The following is a 13,906-nucleotide window of genomic DNA, read 5'->3' as shown; positions in this document are numbered from 1 at the left end:
GGAGTCGTGTGGATGCAACAGGAATAATGTTGATCTGTGATGCTTTTCTAAGAAGAAAATCTTGGTCAAACAGGGGATCTTGCCATTACTTCTAACCAGCTCTGGGCTTGTCTATGTCTTGGCAGTTGGAGAGTAGGAGAGGTCTACTTGCTAGGGAATTTGGTTCCCCCTCACTCTGTTTACAATTCCAGTGAACTTTTAAACTTTTTATGAAGCAAAAAGGAAATCAACACCAGATAGGGATTACTTGCCTGGTTATCAAAAGGATGGATCTTGGTATTCATTTGGGAGAACATTTTTAGTTGGCCAACAAAACTGTTCTTGCCATTGTTGCCCAACAAGAAGAAAGTAAATCTGTTAGCCAAGGTAGTGCTTGCTAAACACATTGCTTTGGACCATATTCTTCCAGAACAGGGTAGAATGCCACTGCTAACACAACTTGCTGTGTTTATATTAATGCTTCTGAAGTTTTATTTATTTTTGAGAGAGAGAGAGAAGAAACTGTGTGTGAGTGGGGGAGGGGCAGAGAGAGAGGGACACAGAACCCAAAGCAGGCTCCAGGCTCCCAGCTGTCAGCACAGAGCCTGATGCGGGGCTCGAACTCACGACTCGTGAGATCACGACCTGAGCCGAAGTCGATGCTCAATGGACTGAGCCACCCAGGCGCCCCAGAAAAGGTGATTTTATTAAAGCATGGGGACAGGACCCATGGGCAGAAAGAACTGCACTAGGGTTGTGAAGATTGGCTATACACTGTGGAGGTGGGGGAAGTAAAGTTAAGAGGAAGTTTCTTAAAGTGATTTCCATATGCTAAAGAAGACTCACAGATTACTGGAGGTCTAGCTATTGTCAAGCTAAGGTTGTTTTTCCCTCTAGCAAAGCATTATCCTTCAAACAGTAGAAAGTTCCTGGAGATTCGGCTGTTGATAAGATTGCCCTTTTCTTGTAATATTACTAAGATATTTGTAAACTGATGGAGACTCTTTAACCGTTTGTTTTCTGTCCTTTCCTTTGTTCTTGGGCAGCTAGGAGTGCCTGAGGAATGTCACTCATATGGGCGGGGGGGGGGGGGGGGGGGGGGGGGGTGGAGGCTAGCATATGCTTTGTCCTCAGCTTGCCCTCATCACTTTTCATTTATTAATTGGACTAATCAAGTGTGGTTTCCAATGTTGCTCCAAAATGGCCAAAGAAGGCACTAATATCTTGGTCATGCAGAATGTACATATTAAGCCAAGTACCAGGGAATATTTCCAACAAAGTACAAAGTTGTTTCATCCCTCAGACCCTGAAACTGCACACTTTTCCAGCAGGAAGTAGCCAAAGCGATCGTTGTCCCAATTCCTTCAAGAATGAGGAATGATCATAACTCGGGGGGAATAAAAATGTGCCCCATAGGATTAATGAGGTTAAGACTAACAGGAAATTTAAAGCTTGTTTTTCAGAGACCTGTCTCTCCCTAATCAGCTATTATTTCTTTACAGATCCCACTAACAAACCCACTAGCTGTGTCCATAGAGGGCTGGACTGACATAAATGAAGGTCACTGATACGGTTCCAGCCTGCATTCTGTCCCTGAGATAATAAGCCCAAGATCCCATCCAGTGTATACCGGCTTTCAGAGCATGTGCATAACCCCTCTTGTCCTACAGATGACCTCCTGACATCAGGGGCCAAATTTTGCTTCATTGTAATGTTACATTTCCACCCCAAAGTGAACATGGGATGTATGTTACATGTACGTGTGCTCAGTGCACGTGCTCCATCTTTCCTCATGAATACTCATGAGTTTACCTGCTGTTTGCATCGATATGTATGTAATCCCAACCCCTAAGATTATAAAAATTTATTCTACTCTGACTTGAAGGAGGCAGATTTGAGCCAGTCTCTTCTGTCTCCTCCTTTTGCTGCCTCTCAAGCCATTTCCTTGCTGTGTACTGGATGTCTCAGTGCTTGGCTTTGCTACGCATCAGGCAGATGAACTTGGGTTCAGTTATACTATTTGCAGTTGCTTATGTTTAAATCAATTTTCAATTAATTAAAGTTGTAAATTTACAAACAGATTTTCTTTAAGTTTTTAAGTTTAACTTGCATAACTTGGATGTTCTATTTAGAAATCTTGTAATTTTTGTATAAAAATAAAAGCAATAACTTGTTCCTTGATTAATGTTCAATTAGCCCATGGGCTTGACATATTAAATTTGCTTGAACATTACTCTTGCCACTTACAAAGCTAGCTAATTAAATTCTCCTACATATTTAAACTACATTTATAAATTTAATATACTGGATTTTTTCAAGCAACTCAAATTCCTCATAGGGCAAATTTACAAGTCAAACAAGAAAAAACCTTAAGCATGTAAATGACTCTCATAAGCCTAATAATTCAAGCTTCTAAATGTAGCAAATCAAGTTATCTTAAAGATTTCAATACTGTTTACAAACATAATCAAATTACTGATACCTTTCAGCTTCAAATTACAAGTCTAAGATAAATTACATAATTCAATTTGAAATCACAAGACTAATCTATCAGATTCTCTAACATGCCAACTTCTTTTAAATATTATACACATATTAAAAACACACACAGACTGTCTGTCTTCAAAAATCTTTTTCCTGACCTTACACAAATGAAGTAACATTATGGACTTACTTTACTTTTTTTTTATTTAAAAAAAATTTTTGTTAATGTTTATTTATTTCTGAGACAGAGAGAGACAGAGCATGAGTGGGGGGGTGGGCAGCGAGGGAGGGGGACACAGAATCCGAAGCAGGCTCCAGGCTCTAAGCTGTCAGCACAGAGCCCGATGCAGGGTTCAAACTCACAGACTGCGAGATCATGACCTGAGCTGAAGCAGCCGCTCAACCGACTGAGCCACGCAGGCGCCCCTGGACTTACTTTTAGTCATTTCTATTTTCCTCCTGGAGGTGGTGGTAGAATAAAATGTTTTCTGTTCCTATTTTTCTTGCCATAATTCTACAATCATCTTATTGATTTTTCCCTATAACTAAAGAAAAGTCTGATAATTGTCCTTCTAAATGTAAAACTTGGTTTAAACAAAACTAATAAATGTATTAATTTATATTATTTATCTATGCAAAGTAACAAAAATAACACTTATGTTAGAGTGAATGATGCAACTAACCATTACTTTATACCATCCTGTTCTTCCTTTAGTATACTTTTTTTCTTCATCTGTAAAATGGGAATAGTAATTTCTGTCTTAGAGAGCTATACAGCCAAACGAGACATCTGTCATAAGTATAATAACTCAACACATGTTCATTTCCTCCTTTCTCCTTTTTTGCCACTACAGCATTTCCCGAAAACTCAGATTAATGTGGAGAAATCCCAGGGTCTCTCTTTCTTCTAAGTGTAATGGGTACGGGGCATATCTAGGAGGCGTTTTGTGAGATGGAAGAAAAACGACTTTCTCTGGAGAGGAATCCCTCTCCTCACTCTGATCCCTCCACTGTCCACAATGGGGTTTTGAGATGATTTAATGTTTTAAAAAATAGAAATAGGGGTGCCTGGCTGGCTCAGTTGGTGGAGCAGTGACTCTTGATCTTGGGGTTGTGGGTTTGAGCCCCACGTCGGGCATAGAGATATCTTTTAAAAAATGGAAATAATGTGGATACGGTATTTATATCTTTGTTTAAAGGATGTGTTAAGGATTCTAAGTCCATATGAAGACAGTCTCTTCTATTACACTACATGTTATACTGTACACTATACTTACATATACTATATACATATATACTATATACATATATACTATATACTATACTATACATATACTATACACTACATGTTATACACTATATTACATATCACTATATAATGGGGGGGGCGGGGAGGAGGGATTTCCCCACACCCTCACTAGGGTAGCACTTTGCTCTGAACCTACACAGAACTCTTCTCTCACACAGGCCAGCAGCATTGTTACTCAGGCTCCTAGAAACCTCGTTCTTTTTCAGTAAACACGGGAACCCATATCTCTAAGCCCAACCCAGAGCTTCCCTTGCACTCTGATTCACAACACCCCCAATTCAGAGATGCTGGACGGTGCCAAATTCACCCCATCTTTCCCTGGTGTGGTCCACCTGAGAATTTTACCAAGAAAATGATCCCATTCTAGAGGAAGCCTCACTGCCTGCTAGACATGAATTGGAGAAGTTGCTCTCAGTAAAGTCAGAGGTCAGGTGAGAAAGGGGTCAGATCCAAACATGAGAAGGTTGGTGAGTGCAGCCTGTGTGGGGCCAATCATCACAGAAGTCTGAATGTTGGGAAGTAGTTTCACTGTGTGATGTGATGAAGCAGGCAACTTTAAAGAACTGTCTTCCTGCTGTGTTCTTAGACAAAGCTGGGAAAAGTTGAAGCATTAGGCACCAGGAATGATTCCAAGATTGCAAAGCAAGAGTTGAGATAAGTGGAGCAGAGAGTTTTTCTGATTTGCATGTTGATTTCAACAATGGACGCCTACTCAAATGTTACTCTCCAGATGTCACTTGCACACCTTCATGCTCTCCCCTCCATTTGGTTGCCAAATCCCATACTCCAGGTGGAGGGAGATTCTGTGGCTTTAGCCCCTTCAGCTATTAAGTGACTTTCTCAGAAAAGTCTGTTTTCTGCTCATATTAGTTCATCACTTGACCTTGGTCTTGTGACGCTGCCCCTCTACTGGATCATTCATACAGTTTGCTGGGGATCTGCTACCTGTCCTATGCTCAATAGGCCAGATCACTGCTTTTTGTTCCCTTATTATCCGGTGGGCTGAATTTCCCCTCCCCCTCATCTTTGATATGCCATAGTCTGGTGTTTACCTTTTTAACATGTCCAGCAATTGGTGAACATGCCCCAGAAGCTGGGTTTGCTGGTTTTCTGGTTCCTGACCTTTGGACACTTCCAGCAATCTTTGGTAATTCCATTCCATCTCTCCCTCTCTGTCAGGCACGCGCGCGCGCGCACACACACACACACACACACACACACAGGATTAGAGATTGAATTAAATCCATATTTTACAAGTGTCTTTGATCGGGGCCTTTACATCTGAGGTGGGTACAACTGGAGCAGAATATGGTGGTGGTTTTATTTTAATTAATGAATTAATTTTAATTTATTTCAAAGCTATTCAGATGGTTAGGTCATAAAAACTTATTCAGTTCACTGAGTGGTTTGGGCAAAGGAAGGATTTTGTCTGGATGGACACCTAGTGACCTGAAATAAACTTTTTTCAGACGAGGTAAACTAGCAGACACATGAAGGTAAACTGTGGGGTGGGGCGGGGAGGCAGGGAGATGCTGGGTACAAGGCAAGGTGGATTTCATACCCACACCGCACAACTGAGCAGAGGACACCCAAACACGCTTCTCTCCCGGGGCTGGACTGCCCCAAATCACTGGCCCCAAAGACTCAGGAATCTAGACCTCTTTGATGGAAACGAAGCTACGATTTCAGAAGAACCACCATTTTGAGAATTTAACTTCCTCAATACCTGCGGAATCCATCTGCTCCCCTGCACCCCCATAAACCCCTGCCTTATCCTATGCCTCCCAACTTCTCACGCCTTCCTTTCGGCAACCCCGGAATGCTCTTAGATTTTGGTTTTGGAAACTTCATTCTGGCGGAATAAAGGGTGGAGTGGAGGGGACCAGGGTAGACTCCAGCCAAACGTTTTGGGGCTCCTCATGCCTTACAGGATAGAATTCCAACTCCTTCCTTACAGGGGCAGAGACCACCACAGCACGCGCCACTGCCAGCCCGCCTTCTTCCAATGAAAGTCTTCCAGTGGTTTTCAAAACCCAGTGGGGAGGTGCGCCCGGGGGCCCCGCCCACCAGAGGGCACGCTGGCGTGCTCGGTGCGGCGACGGCCATCTTGAATCCGGGCAGCCAGCCCACCTCCACGGTCTTCTGAGCCCTGGGGCGGTGGTGCGGCCGCTGCGCGCGGGGGTTAGAGGGGAAGGATATACCCCTTCCCCGCTGACCCCTTGGCGGGCCTGTGCTGCAGACCAACGGCCCCGTTCCCCACCTGGTCGGCTTCTACGTAAAACTTCGAGCCAGTACCCTGGTGGCAAGTGCCAGCTCCCGCCCGTTCTACCTGGTGACTCTGGGCAGGTACCTCAGTTTCCTTTATATAACTGTAAAGTTGGGAGTTTAAAGCCCCAGCCCCACCTCCCAATCCCCCAGGTCACCAGCTATAAAACCTACTGATTGGGCGTGGATGATAAATTCTCCGCATAAGGCTTGGCTCGTAGTATGTGTTCGGTGTAGGTTGTCTGTGAACTTTCCCTGCAGATTGCAGGCTGCTTTGTAGCCACCACCCTTCCAGCTGCAGGGGGGCGGGATATCCAAGGGTGCAGTCTGTACTTGGACTGTTTGAAGACCAAGTCCGAAGGGAGAGGGGATTGGCAAGACCCCCTCAGGGAGTGCAAGTGAAGCCCCTAAATCCTTTAGGACTTGCACGTGACCATTTTGGAAAGGTGTCAGAAACACAGACCAGGGTGCCCAGGACTGGAAAGACTTTGGAACATTTGAACGCCCCCGTGCTTGTTATTTTTATTACTCCTAGCTGCCTTTTCCCATAGGGACTCCTATGTAGCACAAAATTCCTGGAATCAAAAGCCCTGTGTGTGCTGGTTGTGGGGGACATGGGGAAGAGAGGACTGGGACACTGTGTCCCAGGCAGAGCCAGGTGTGGGGGTGAAGGGCTTTTTGGGCCAGCATGGATGGAGGCCCCAGGGAGAGGCATTCAAAGCAAGCCTAAGGTGGCCTCTAGGAGTCCCCAGGCATATGCCAGAGGCTCTACCAGCCAGAGCCCAGCAACTTGGAGTCTCCCAACTTCCTAAAGGGTGGGAAACTTGCCTGGGACACAAAGAGATGAGAAGTGCCTGGAGAAGGGGCTAGGAAAGGTGGGGAGGGGCCTAGGCCTTGTAGGGGGCTGGGGCCTGGGAAAACCACACCCAGCCCTCTACCTGATTCTGGATGCCTAATATGAGCTTTTATCCAGTAATAAACCAGGTAAATGCGAGGCTCGCCCAGGCTCCCCCAATCCAGCCTGGTGGAGGGACGGGTAGCAGAGGATATAAAAATTACCAAATGGGAATCAGAGATTGCAGTTTATTTCAGACACACTCAGAAGGTGGGGGCTGGCCAGTGGGTTCCGTCTGCATCCCCTCCCTGCATTTGGCTTAATCTACCCCCAAACTCCTAGACTGTGCAAGATAGACAAGGCATTCCCACCCCACCCACAGGAGGGGCTTAGGCAGGTGAGGAGTGTGGAGAGTGGGGGGTCAGGGGGGTGTAGAGTTCAAGTATTCACAGTTTCCCCATCCACACCCCCGGATTACACTGTGCCCAGGCCGTGAGGGAAGATCCCAACCCCAGGGTTCCTAGTGGCATTAACAACTCTTTTCTCAGAAACCTCAAGACGAGTTCCTTACCCCCTTTCCCTGACAATAACAAACCAGTCCTAAATTCTGTAGTCTGGGCAAGGAGGGAACCTCAGCACTCCACTTACCCAAGACCCCTCCTTCCTTATTTGGAGTGATGGGGGCAGGGTGGGCTTCACTTGTAGTGAATAGGTTGGGTTTAAGTGGTAATATGTGAGGGGAGGGGAGAGAACTGAGGATCTTGGGAGGGGGGCTTGGGGGCTGCTGATGAGGTTCTGACAGCTCTGGTCTGCACCCCCAACTCCATCTCTACCCCACACTGAGGCCCAGAATCCCTGAGAGTCCACTGCAACGGTGATATGGGGTGGGGGGGAGTGGAGCAGCGGGAGAGCTTAGGAAGGGCCAGGGCTGGGCTCCAGGCCCAGCAATCAAGCTCTGACCTTCTAGAACACCTAGCTGAATCCTGGGGAACACAGGGTCTACTAACTCCCACACCCAGACTTCCTGGCGTGGGGAGAGTGGTGGGAATGGGTGGGGGGAGGGTCCTTCCAAGGGTATTACATAAAGATATAACCATTAAAAATTTTGAGGGGAGAGTGACTCTTAGCCTCTTGCTTCCCCAAGATGTGAATCTCCCCAGTGCCCAATAGATAGGGCTGAGGGTGTCCCAGAGAGCTGAGGAAGAAGGCTATAGCCCCTCTCTGACAGGATGGGGCCCAGAGAGGGGGCCCATTAGCACCATGCAATGTTGGGGCACCCCTGGCAGCCTAACTGACCCCCATGCAGGGGCCCTCCCAAAGCTGGAGTGTCCACTTGCTAAAGCTTCTGTATTCTTGAGGGGGGACCCCTGTAGAGAAGGGGGGGATGGGAGACGGCTTGGCTGAAGCCCAGGCAGGGGTCTCAGCTAGGACCCCAAAGGGCCCCTCTGGGAGTCATGATTTGAAGAATCTTCGTACCACAAACTGGCCCAACAGAACCACAGACAGAACTATCAGCACGTTCACGATGGGGCCATTTCCCAAGTTCAGGGCTGCCACCTGCCAAGAGACAGAGATAGAGGGGCTGACGGCACATACAGGCACTCCAGGGCTGGGGTGGGGCTGGGAGAGAGGCAGCCCCAGCAGCAGGGAGGAGGCTGCCGACACTTGGGCACTTACCCAGCCGCCCCTCTGCGCAATCCACCGGGCAATGCAGTGACGCAGCATGACGTCGACCACCAGTTTGGTCACCTGGCCCAGGAAGCCGGTCAGGCCGTGCTGGTAGATGTGTAGAGCCAGGCGGTAGCCAAAGCCCAGGAGAGCCACCACTCGGCCCCAGTTGATGCCGCTCTCAAATAGACTGCAGGTAGAGTGTTGATATCGTCAGTGGAGACCCCCAGAGGGCCCTTCAGCCTGCTTCTCCTCTCCCACCGTCCAGTGGCAACCCACCCCACTCCCAGCTGGAAAGCAAAATGGCTTAGCTGTGACTCAAGGTGGCAGAGGTTGCCCCAGCCTGGCCTCAGTTTGGGAAGAACCTGCATCTCTGTGAAAGGAGGAAACTCAGAGGGCGTCTGAGCGGGGTGCTGCCGCCAGGTTGTGGCCCCAGCGCCGCAAGTGCAGAGGGGCAGAGAGCAGGGAGGGCAGAGCAAGCGGACGGAAGCAGCAGGGAGATTACCTGTGGGTGTTGCTGCTGGCCTGGCAGCCCGAGAGACGGCAGAGAGAAAAGGACAAAGAGGAGGTTAGGACAGGACCTGGAATCAGAGTGGAGTGGGGGAGGCCTCGAAGGACAGGGGCAGGATGTTTCAGCTCTGGGCGCTAATCCTAGATCAGTCGCCTCCTCCTACCTTCACCCCAGCTTCAGTCACCTCGACGCTGACTCCTAACCCAGACGTAACAGCAGATGACACCTTTAAGTCCGGACACTGTTCTAAGCGTCTTTCCTCTATTTTACAGACGTGGGGACTGAGGGCCATAGATTCACAAAGCCAGTAAGTGGCAAAGCTGAGATTTGACCCAGGCATGTGGGCTCTCTAACCACACCAGATGGCCTTTTGGACGCCACCCTGTAGCAAAGGGAAGCCATTTCCAGGACATTAGCAATCTGACCATTTTTGGTATGAAATATGGTTCCAGATCAGAAGGCCAGCTGTGTCTCAGCTGGGCTGGGGAGCTCTGGGGACATCCCTACTCCGGCATCTCTATAGTCCTGATCTATCTGGTACAGTCCCGAGTGCCCAAGCTCACAAGAGCTGTGAGCTTGTATACCAAAGAGGAGCAGTCTGGGGCCCAGAGAGAGACAGACAGGGCCCGAGGCCATGTGTGAGTCAACAGCAGACAAGGGGTGGTGCACATGTCTCTTGACACTGACAGAGAAGCGTGTATCTCCCATCCCACTGGCAGGGCACAGTGCGGGGGTGACAGCACAGCACAGAGGCCGGGGCCAGGGCTACCTCGAGGCAATCTTGGTGAAAAGTTCATAGGCGTTCTCTGCTGTGGGTTGCAGGCGCTGCAGCATGGCCTGGAACTCTGAATCATAGCGCTGGTTGATGTTGTCCCCAATGATAGCGAGCTGCCGACCCACCTGCCCCATGGTGCTGGAGAAAAGAGGCAGGTAGGTGAGCAGGCAGAGGGTGGGCAGGGCTGGGGCCTGGACTCGGGGAGAAGGGGTTCTGCCCAAGATGCCCCTGGCCTTGTGGACCCCTCCTTGGAAATTCCTGACCGTGTTCTTAGACATGAGGGCAGAGCACAGGATCACAGGACAGGCATATTCTATAAAGGGTCCAAGATCCCTGATCGGTTGGGGGGGGGGGGGGGCAGGGGCAGGGGGAGCCCCAAATAAAAAGGGTCTCCCCAGTTCCCAGGACCTGCACAGCAGCCCCATGTGAGCCTCCGCCTCCCTGAAGATATCCCCGTGGGCCCAGAGGGCCATTGCTCACCTGCTAGGTTCTAGGGGCAATGTGACTATTTCTGGGTCAGTAGGCGCAGCTGCCCCCTCAGCCTCCTGCTCCTGCTGATAACGGTGAAAAACATAGCTGCGGAAAACCTCCTCGGTGTCCCGGGCTACCTGCTCCTCTGAGGATCAAAGCCAGGAGTCAGGGAGGAAGGGCTGGACGGCCCCATGCTTTGTGGATGGGTCTTTCTTCCTCAAGGCCTCGGCTGTCCTCACCCGTGAACAGAAGTGTCCCTACTCCAGCCCTTAGTTAACAACTAGTGCTTATCGTGTATAGGATATTTTTCTAGCACGTTTCACTGAAGCCTCATAATAGCCTTGTGAAGCAGACGAACACCCCAGTTTACAGGTGGGGAGCTGAGGCACGGGGTGTTTACATAACTTGTACAAGGTCACACAGTCAAGAATGAGCAGTGGAGCCAGGACATAATCCCAGGCATGTGGGCCCCTGAGTTTTAGTGTGTACAGGCTGGGTAGCCCTTATGGCTCGGGGAATGTGGGAAACAAAATTTAGAATTGCAGCTTTGGGTCCAGAAGAGTTACATAGGGACACGGTGACATACAGGGGACTGAACCCAAAGCCCAGGGAGCAGTCTGTAGTGGGCTGGGAATCGCAGCCCTTTGATGGTCCCCTTGGAAAAGGGAAGAAAGGCAGCCATCTTACTTCCTCCCCAAAGTCATAACAATCGCTTTCACCAGTCAGCAGGGCTGCCGGGGTGATAAGCCTGGGAACTTCCTTCTTTCTCCTACTGTAGGAATAGAATAGCCATGCCCCACTCTTCATTCTTCTCCTCACCCCCCTCCTGCCTCTCCCTTGAGATGGCGTGGTGCCCACCTCATGCTCACTCCCAGGCCTCTCCTAGCCTCTGCCCCCCAACCCCAGGCCCAGACTCCTCCCCACTCCCAGGGCTTAACCTGGACTGCACTCCAGCTTCTGAGGTCACCTGCACACACCGGCACTGGGTGGGGAGATGCTTTCTGCTTTACCCAAGGTGAGTGAACGGGGGCAGGAGAGCCTGCCTGTAAGTCTGGCCTGGCCCTGTCCACTCCTGCTCTCTCCATCCTCTCAGACAGCCCTGGTGGCTGTGGGATGGGGGAGGAGGGCAGAAAGACCCTTACCAGAAGTAGCAGACGGGGCAGGCTCTTCACACTCCTGCCTGGGAGGACCTGGGCCTTGCCCGGATGCCATTTCTCAGGTCCCAGTGGAGGGCAGCGCTAGCCTGTGGGGACGGGTGAGAGACAGCAGAGATGGGGACGGGCAGGTGCTGTTGATGAGGGGGAGGGTCCCCCACTCCCCCAAAAGACCCCTCCATCCTAGCTCCAGCCAAGTCTCATTTCACCACCTTGGGTCCCTGTGGAGTCTGTCGGCAGAATCAGAACTTACTGAGCATTTCACTAGCAAGAGAGAGCAAGAAAGGCAAGGCAGTCAGGATTTGTACCTAGGGACCTGGACCCCGAAGCCAGGGCCCTGGGGAGGGGTGGTTGGAGTAGTGCCCTCGTGGGTCTCAAGTCCTCTTCCACCTCGCTCCTGGGTAAATGAGGCTGGTTGCAGAGGCTGGGGTTCCTTCTGCTGCTCCTGGGGCCTCCTGCACCCTCTCTAGCACACCCTTACCACAGGATTACCACCTTCTAGCCAATGACCCGTGAAACTTGTGCTCGGAGGTCCCACTTCCCCTTGGCTGGTCAGTGCACCCCTGTTTTCCAACTCAGGCCTGTTAGCTACGAACACTTCCTGAGCACCTATGGTATACTTCTACTGCTCCCCCAGGGGTGTCAGACACTGAAAATGCACATTAACCCAGCAAGGTAAGCATCATCATGCCCCTTTTACAGGTGGGAAAAGTGAGGCACCAAGAAGTTGGGGCCCGAGGCCACATAGCCACTCAGGGAGTCAGGGTGGTAATCTGAATTTCCATGAGTTCATACGCTCAATACTCGCATAAGATTTACTTTCCAGTTTGTGGACCTCAGAGGGTACCCTTTCAAGACAAGATCACCTGTTTACATCCTACCTTGGCTCTTCCCATTCCTGCCTTGCCGTGAGCTGAGGAAGTCTTCTCCACAGCTCTCCCACCCCGCCCCCCACCTGACATGTACCCCCACCACATACCTGCTGTCCTGTCCCTGGCCCCAGTTTTCCTCTTTGCTCAATCCTGGCCACAGCCCTGATCTGCTCTGTGAACCCGCAACAGAGGGAGTATTTCCTGGACGTGAGCTGTTTCACTTTCAGTTCTCACCCCTTCATACCCACCCCAAAGCTGCCTCCATCACTCTTTGGGGGAAGTGGCCTTCCTCCTACCTCGGGGGAAGGCCCGGTCCCACCCTGGGCCGAGCACAGCCACCTCCTCCTCCCAGGGAGGACCTGACTACCCTCCTCCCCGCCCTATCCTCCTGCCTCTCGGGCCTGGGGCCATTTTCGAAAGTGCCCCAAGGCAAGAGCTCTCCGGAAGGTGTGGAGGAAGGCTCTCCACCCCTCCACTTACTGGGGGCAGGGATAGGGAGAAGCCCGACCCTCCCTTCCTCTGTCCCTGGGCGCCAGCTTGAAACAGATCTTTGCCTGGCACGCCCCCATCCCTGCTCCTTCCGGAAGATGCCGTTCCCTCTCCCCTGGTCCCTGAACGAAACCTGGAACCCCCAGGACAGCAGGACAGGAGATTGCTGATTGCACCACCAACTCTCTCTGCCGCTACCCCAGGGGCTCACTGCTGGGGAGTAGGTGAAACATCAGAATGGCCCCCAGGGCCAGAGGCCTATGCCGACCTGGGCCTACCCTTGCCCTCATCCAAGTGGCCTGACTTCCTGGTAAGGGGAGTCCATTGCTCTCTACTTGCTGGGCTTAGAATATTCCCCAGGGGGAGATGCCTGGTTGGGCTGCAGACCCAGTCTAGGGCTCCTAGGGCAGCAGGAAGCACCAGGAAAGTTCTCTCCCTGACCTTGACCTTGGCTCCGATCTCCACTTCCACCCCCCACCCCACCCCGCCCCAGACTGCTAAAGGACCTGGTTCTTTGGCACCCGATTTGACAGGAAGGGCAATGGGGGAGCTGTCTGAGGGGAAGCCAGAGGGAGCCCCGGCTGGATCAGGCCCCCAGCAGACATTGGCGGAGCTGCCCAGGCAAGTCTCCAGGCCTCCCTGTCCCCACCTGGCTGCCTGCAGGCTCCTTGTACCCCCTGGGCCTGGGGCTGCCGAAAGCCGGGAGGATGGGCAAGACCCTCCCACCTTACCTGCCAGGACCCTCGCCCAGGCCCGGGATGGCTCACAGGGCCGAGGCCAGAGATCCTGAGGGGCCAGCGGCTGCTCCTGGGGGTCGGGTGCCCAGGCCCAGCTTCCTGGAACAGGCGTCAGTACAGTCCCGATGTCTGGACGCGGCTTCTGCTTGCCCCAGCTTGGCCCTAGGGACCCGCGAGGCTGCCCGGATCCTAGACGTGCCGGCTCTTCCCGGCTCCAATTAGCTCCCTCTAGAGGAAGTCGCTGTGTGGCCGCCGGATGCTGATGAAGGGCCTATAGCCTGGGGGTCGGTCTGGGCTAGTCCGCAGAGGAGGTGCTCCACCCTTTACACTTGGCCCCGGTCAGGTGGCAAGGCTCCC

At 51.3% G+C, this 13,906-nt stretch overlaps 1 protein-coding gene across 3 annotated transcripts; it reads right to left on the bottom strand.

The window, feature by feature from the left end:
* Positions 1 to 7,105: 7,105 nt before the first annotated feature.
* BAK1 (BCL2 antagonist/killer 1) lies at positions 7,106 to 13,632 on the bottom strand. 3 transcript variants are annotated; one of them, XM_049653446.1, is made up of 6 exons: positions 13,544 to 13,632; positions 11,440 to 11,540; positions 10,307 to 10,442; positions 9,821 to 9,964; positions 8,550 to 8,730; positions 7,106 to 8,429 (listed from the first exon to the last, which is right to left on the bottom strand). In XM_049653446.1, exons 2-6 carry the CDS (start codon positions 11,507 to 11,509, stop codon positions 8,325 to 8,327), a joined length of 636 nt encoding a protein of 211 aa, XP_049509403.1. In that variant the 5' UTR covers positions 11,510 to 11,540; positions 13,544 to 13,632; the 3' UTR covers positions 7,106 to 8,324. The 3 variants fall into 3 exon arrangements, with proteins under 3 accessions (XP_049509403.1, XP_049509402.1, XP_049509404.1); XM_049653445.1 differs by lacking the exon at positions 13,544 to 13,632 and adding an exon at positions 12,431 to 12,518; XM_049653447.1 differs by lacking the exon at positions 13,544 to 13,632 and adding an exon at positions 11,760 to 11,843.
* Positions 13,633 to 13,906: the final 274 nt, after the last annotated feature.

This window comes from Panthera uncia (genome assembly GCF_023721935.1).
Source record: "Panthera uncia isolate 11264 chromosome B2 unlocalized genomic scaffold, Puncia_PCG_1.0 HiC_scaffold_24, whole genome shotgun sequence".
Taxonomy (NCBI): Eukaryota; Metazoa; Chordata; class Mammalia; order Carnivora; family Felidae; genus Panthera; species Panthera uncia.
This window is presented reverse-complemented; position numbering and strand designations above follow the sequence as displayed.

Bases quoted from the DNA above. Each gene is read 5' to 3' on its own strand.
- BAK1 (XM_049653446.1), bottom strand. From the start codon at position 11,509: ATGGCATCCGGGCAAGGCCCAGGTCCTCCCAGGCAGGAGTGTGAAGAG. The intron at 9,965-10,306 runs GTGAGCAATGGC...TCTTTTCTCCAG, and splicing joins TTGCCCCTAGAACCTAGCAG to CACCATGGGGCAGGTGGGTC. The intron at 8,731-9,820 runs GTAGCCCTGGCC...CTCTACCTGCAG, and splicing joins TTCACCAAGATTGCCTCGAG to TCTATTTGAGAGCGGCATCA.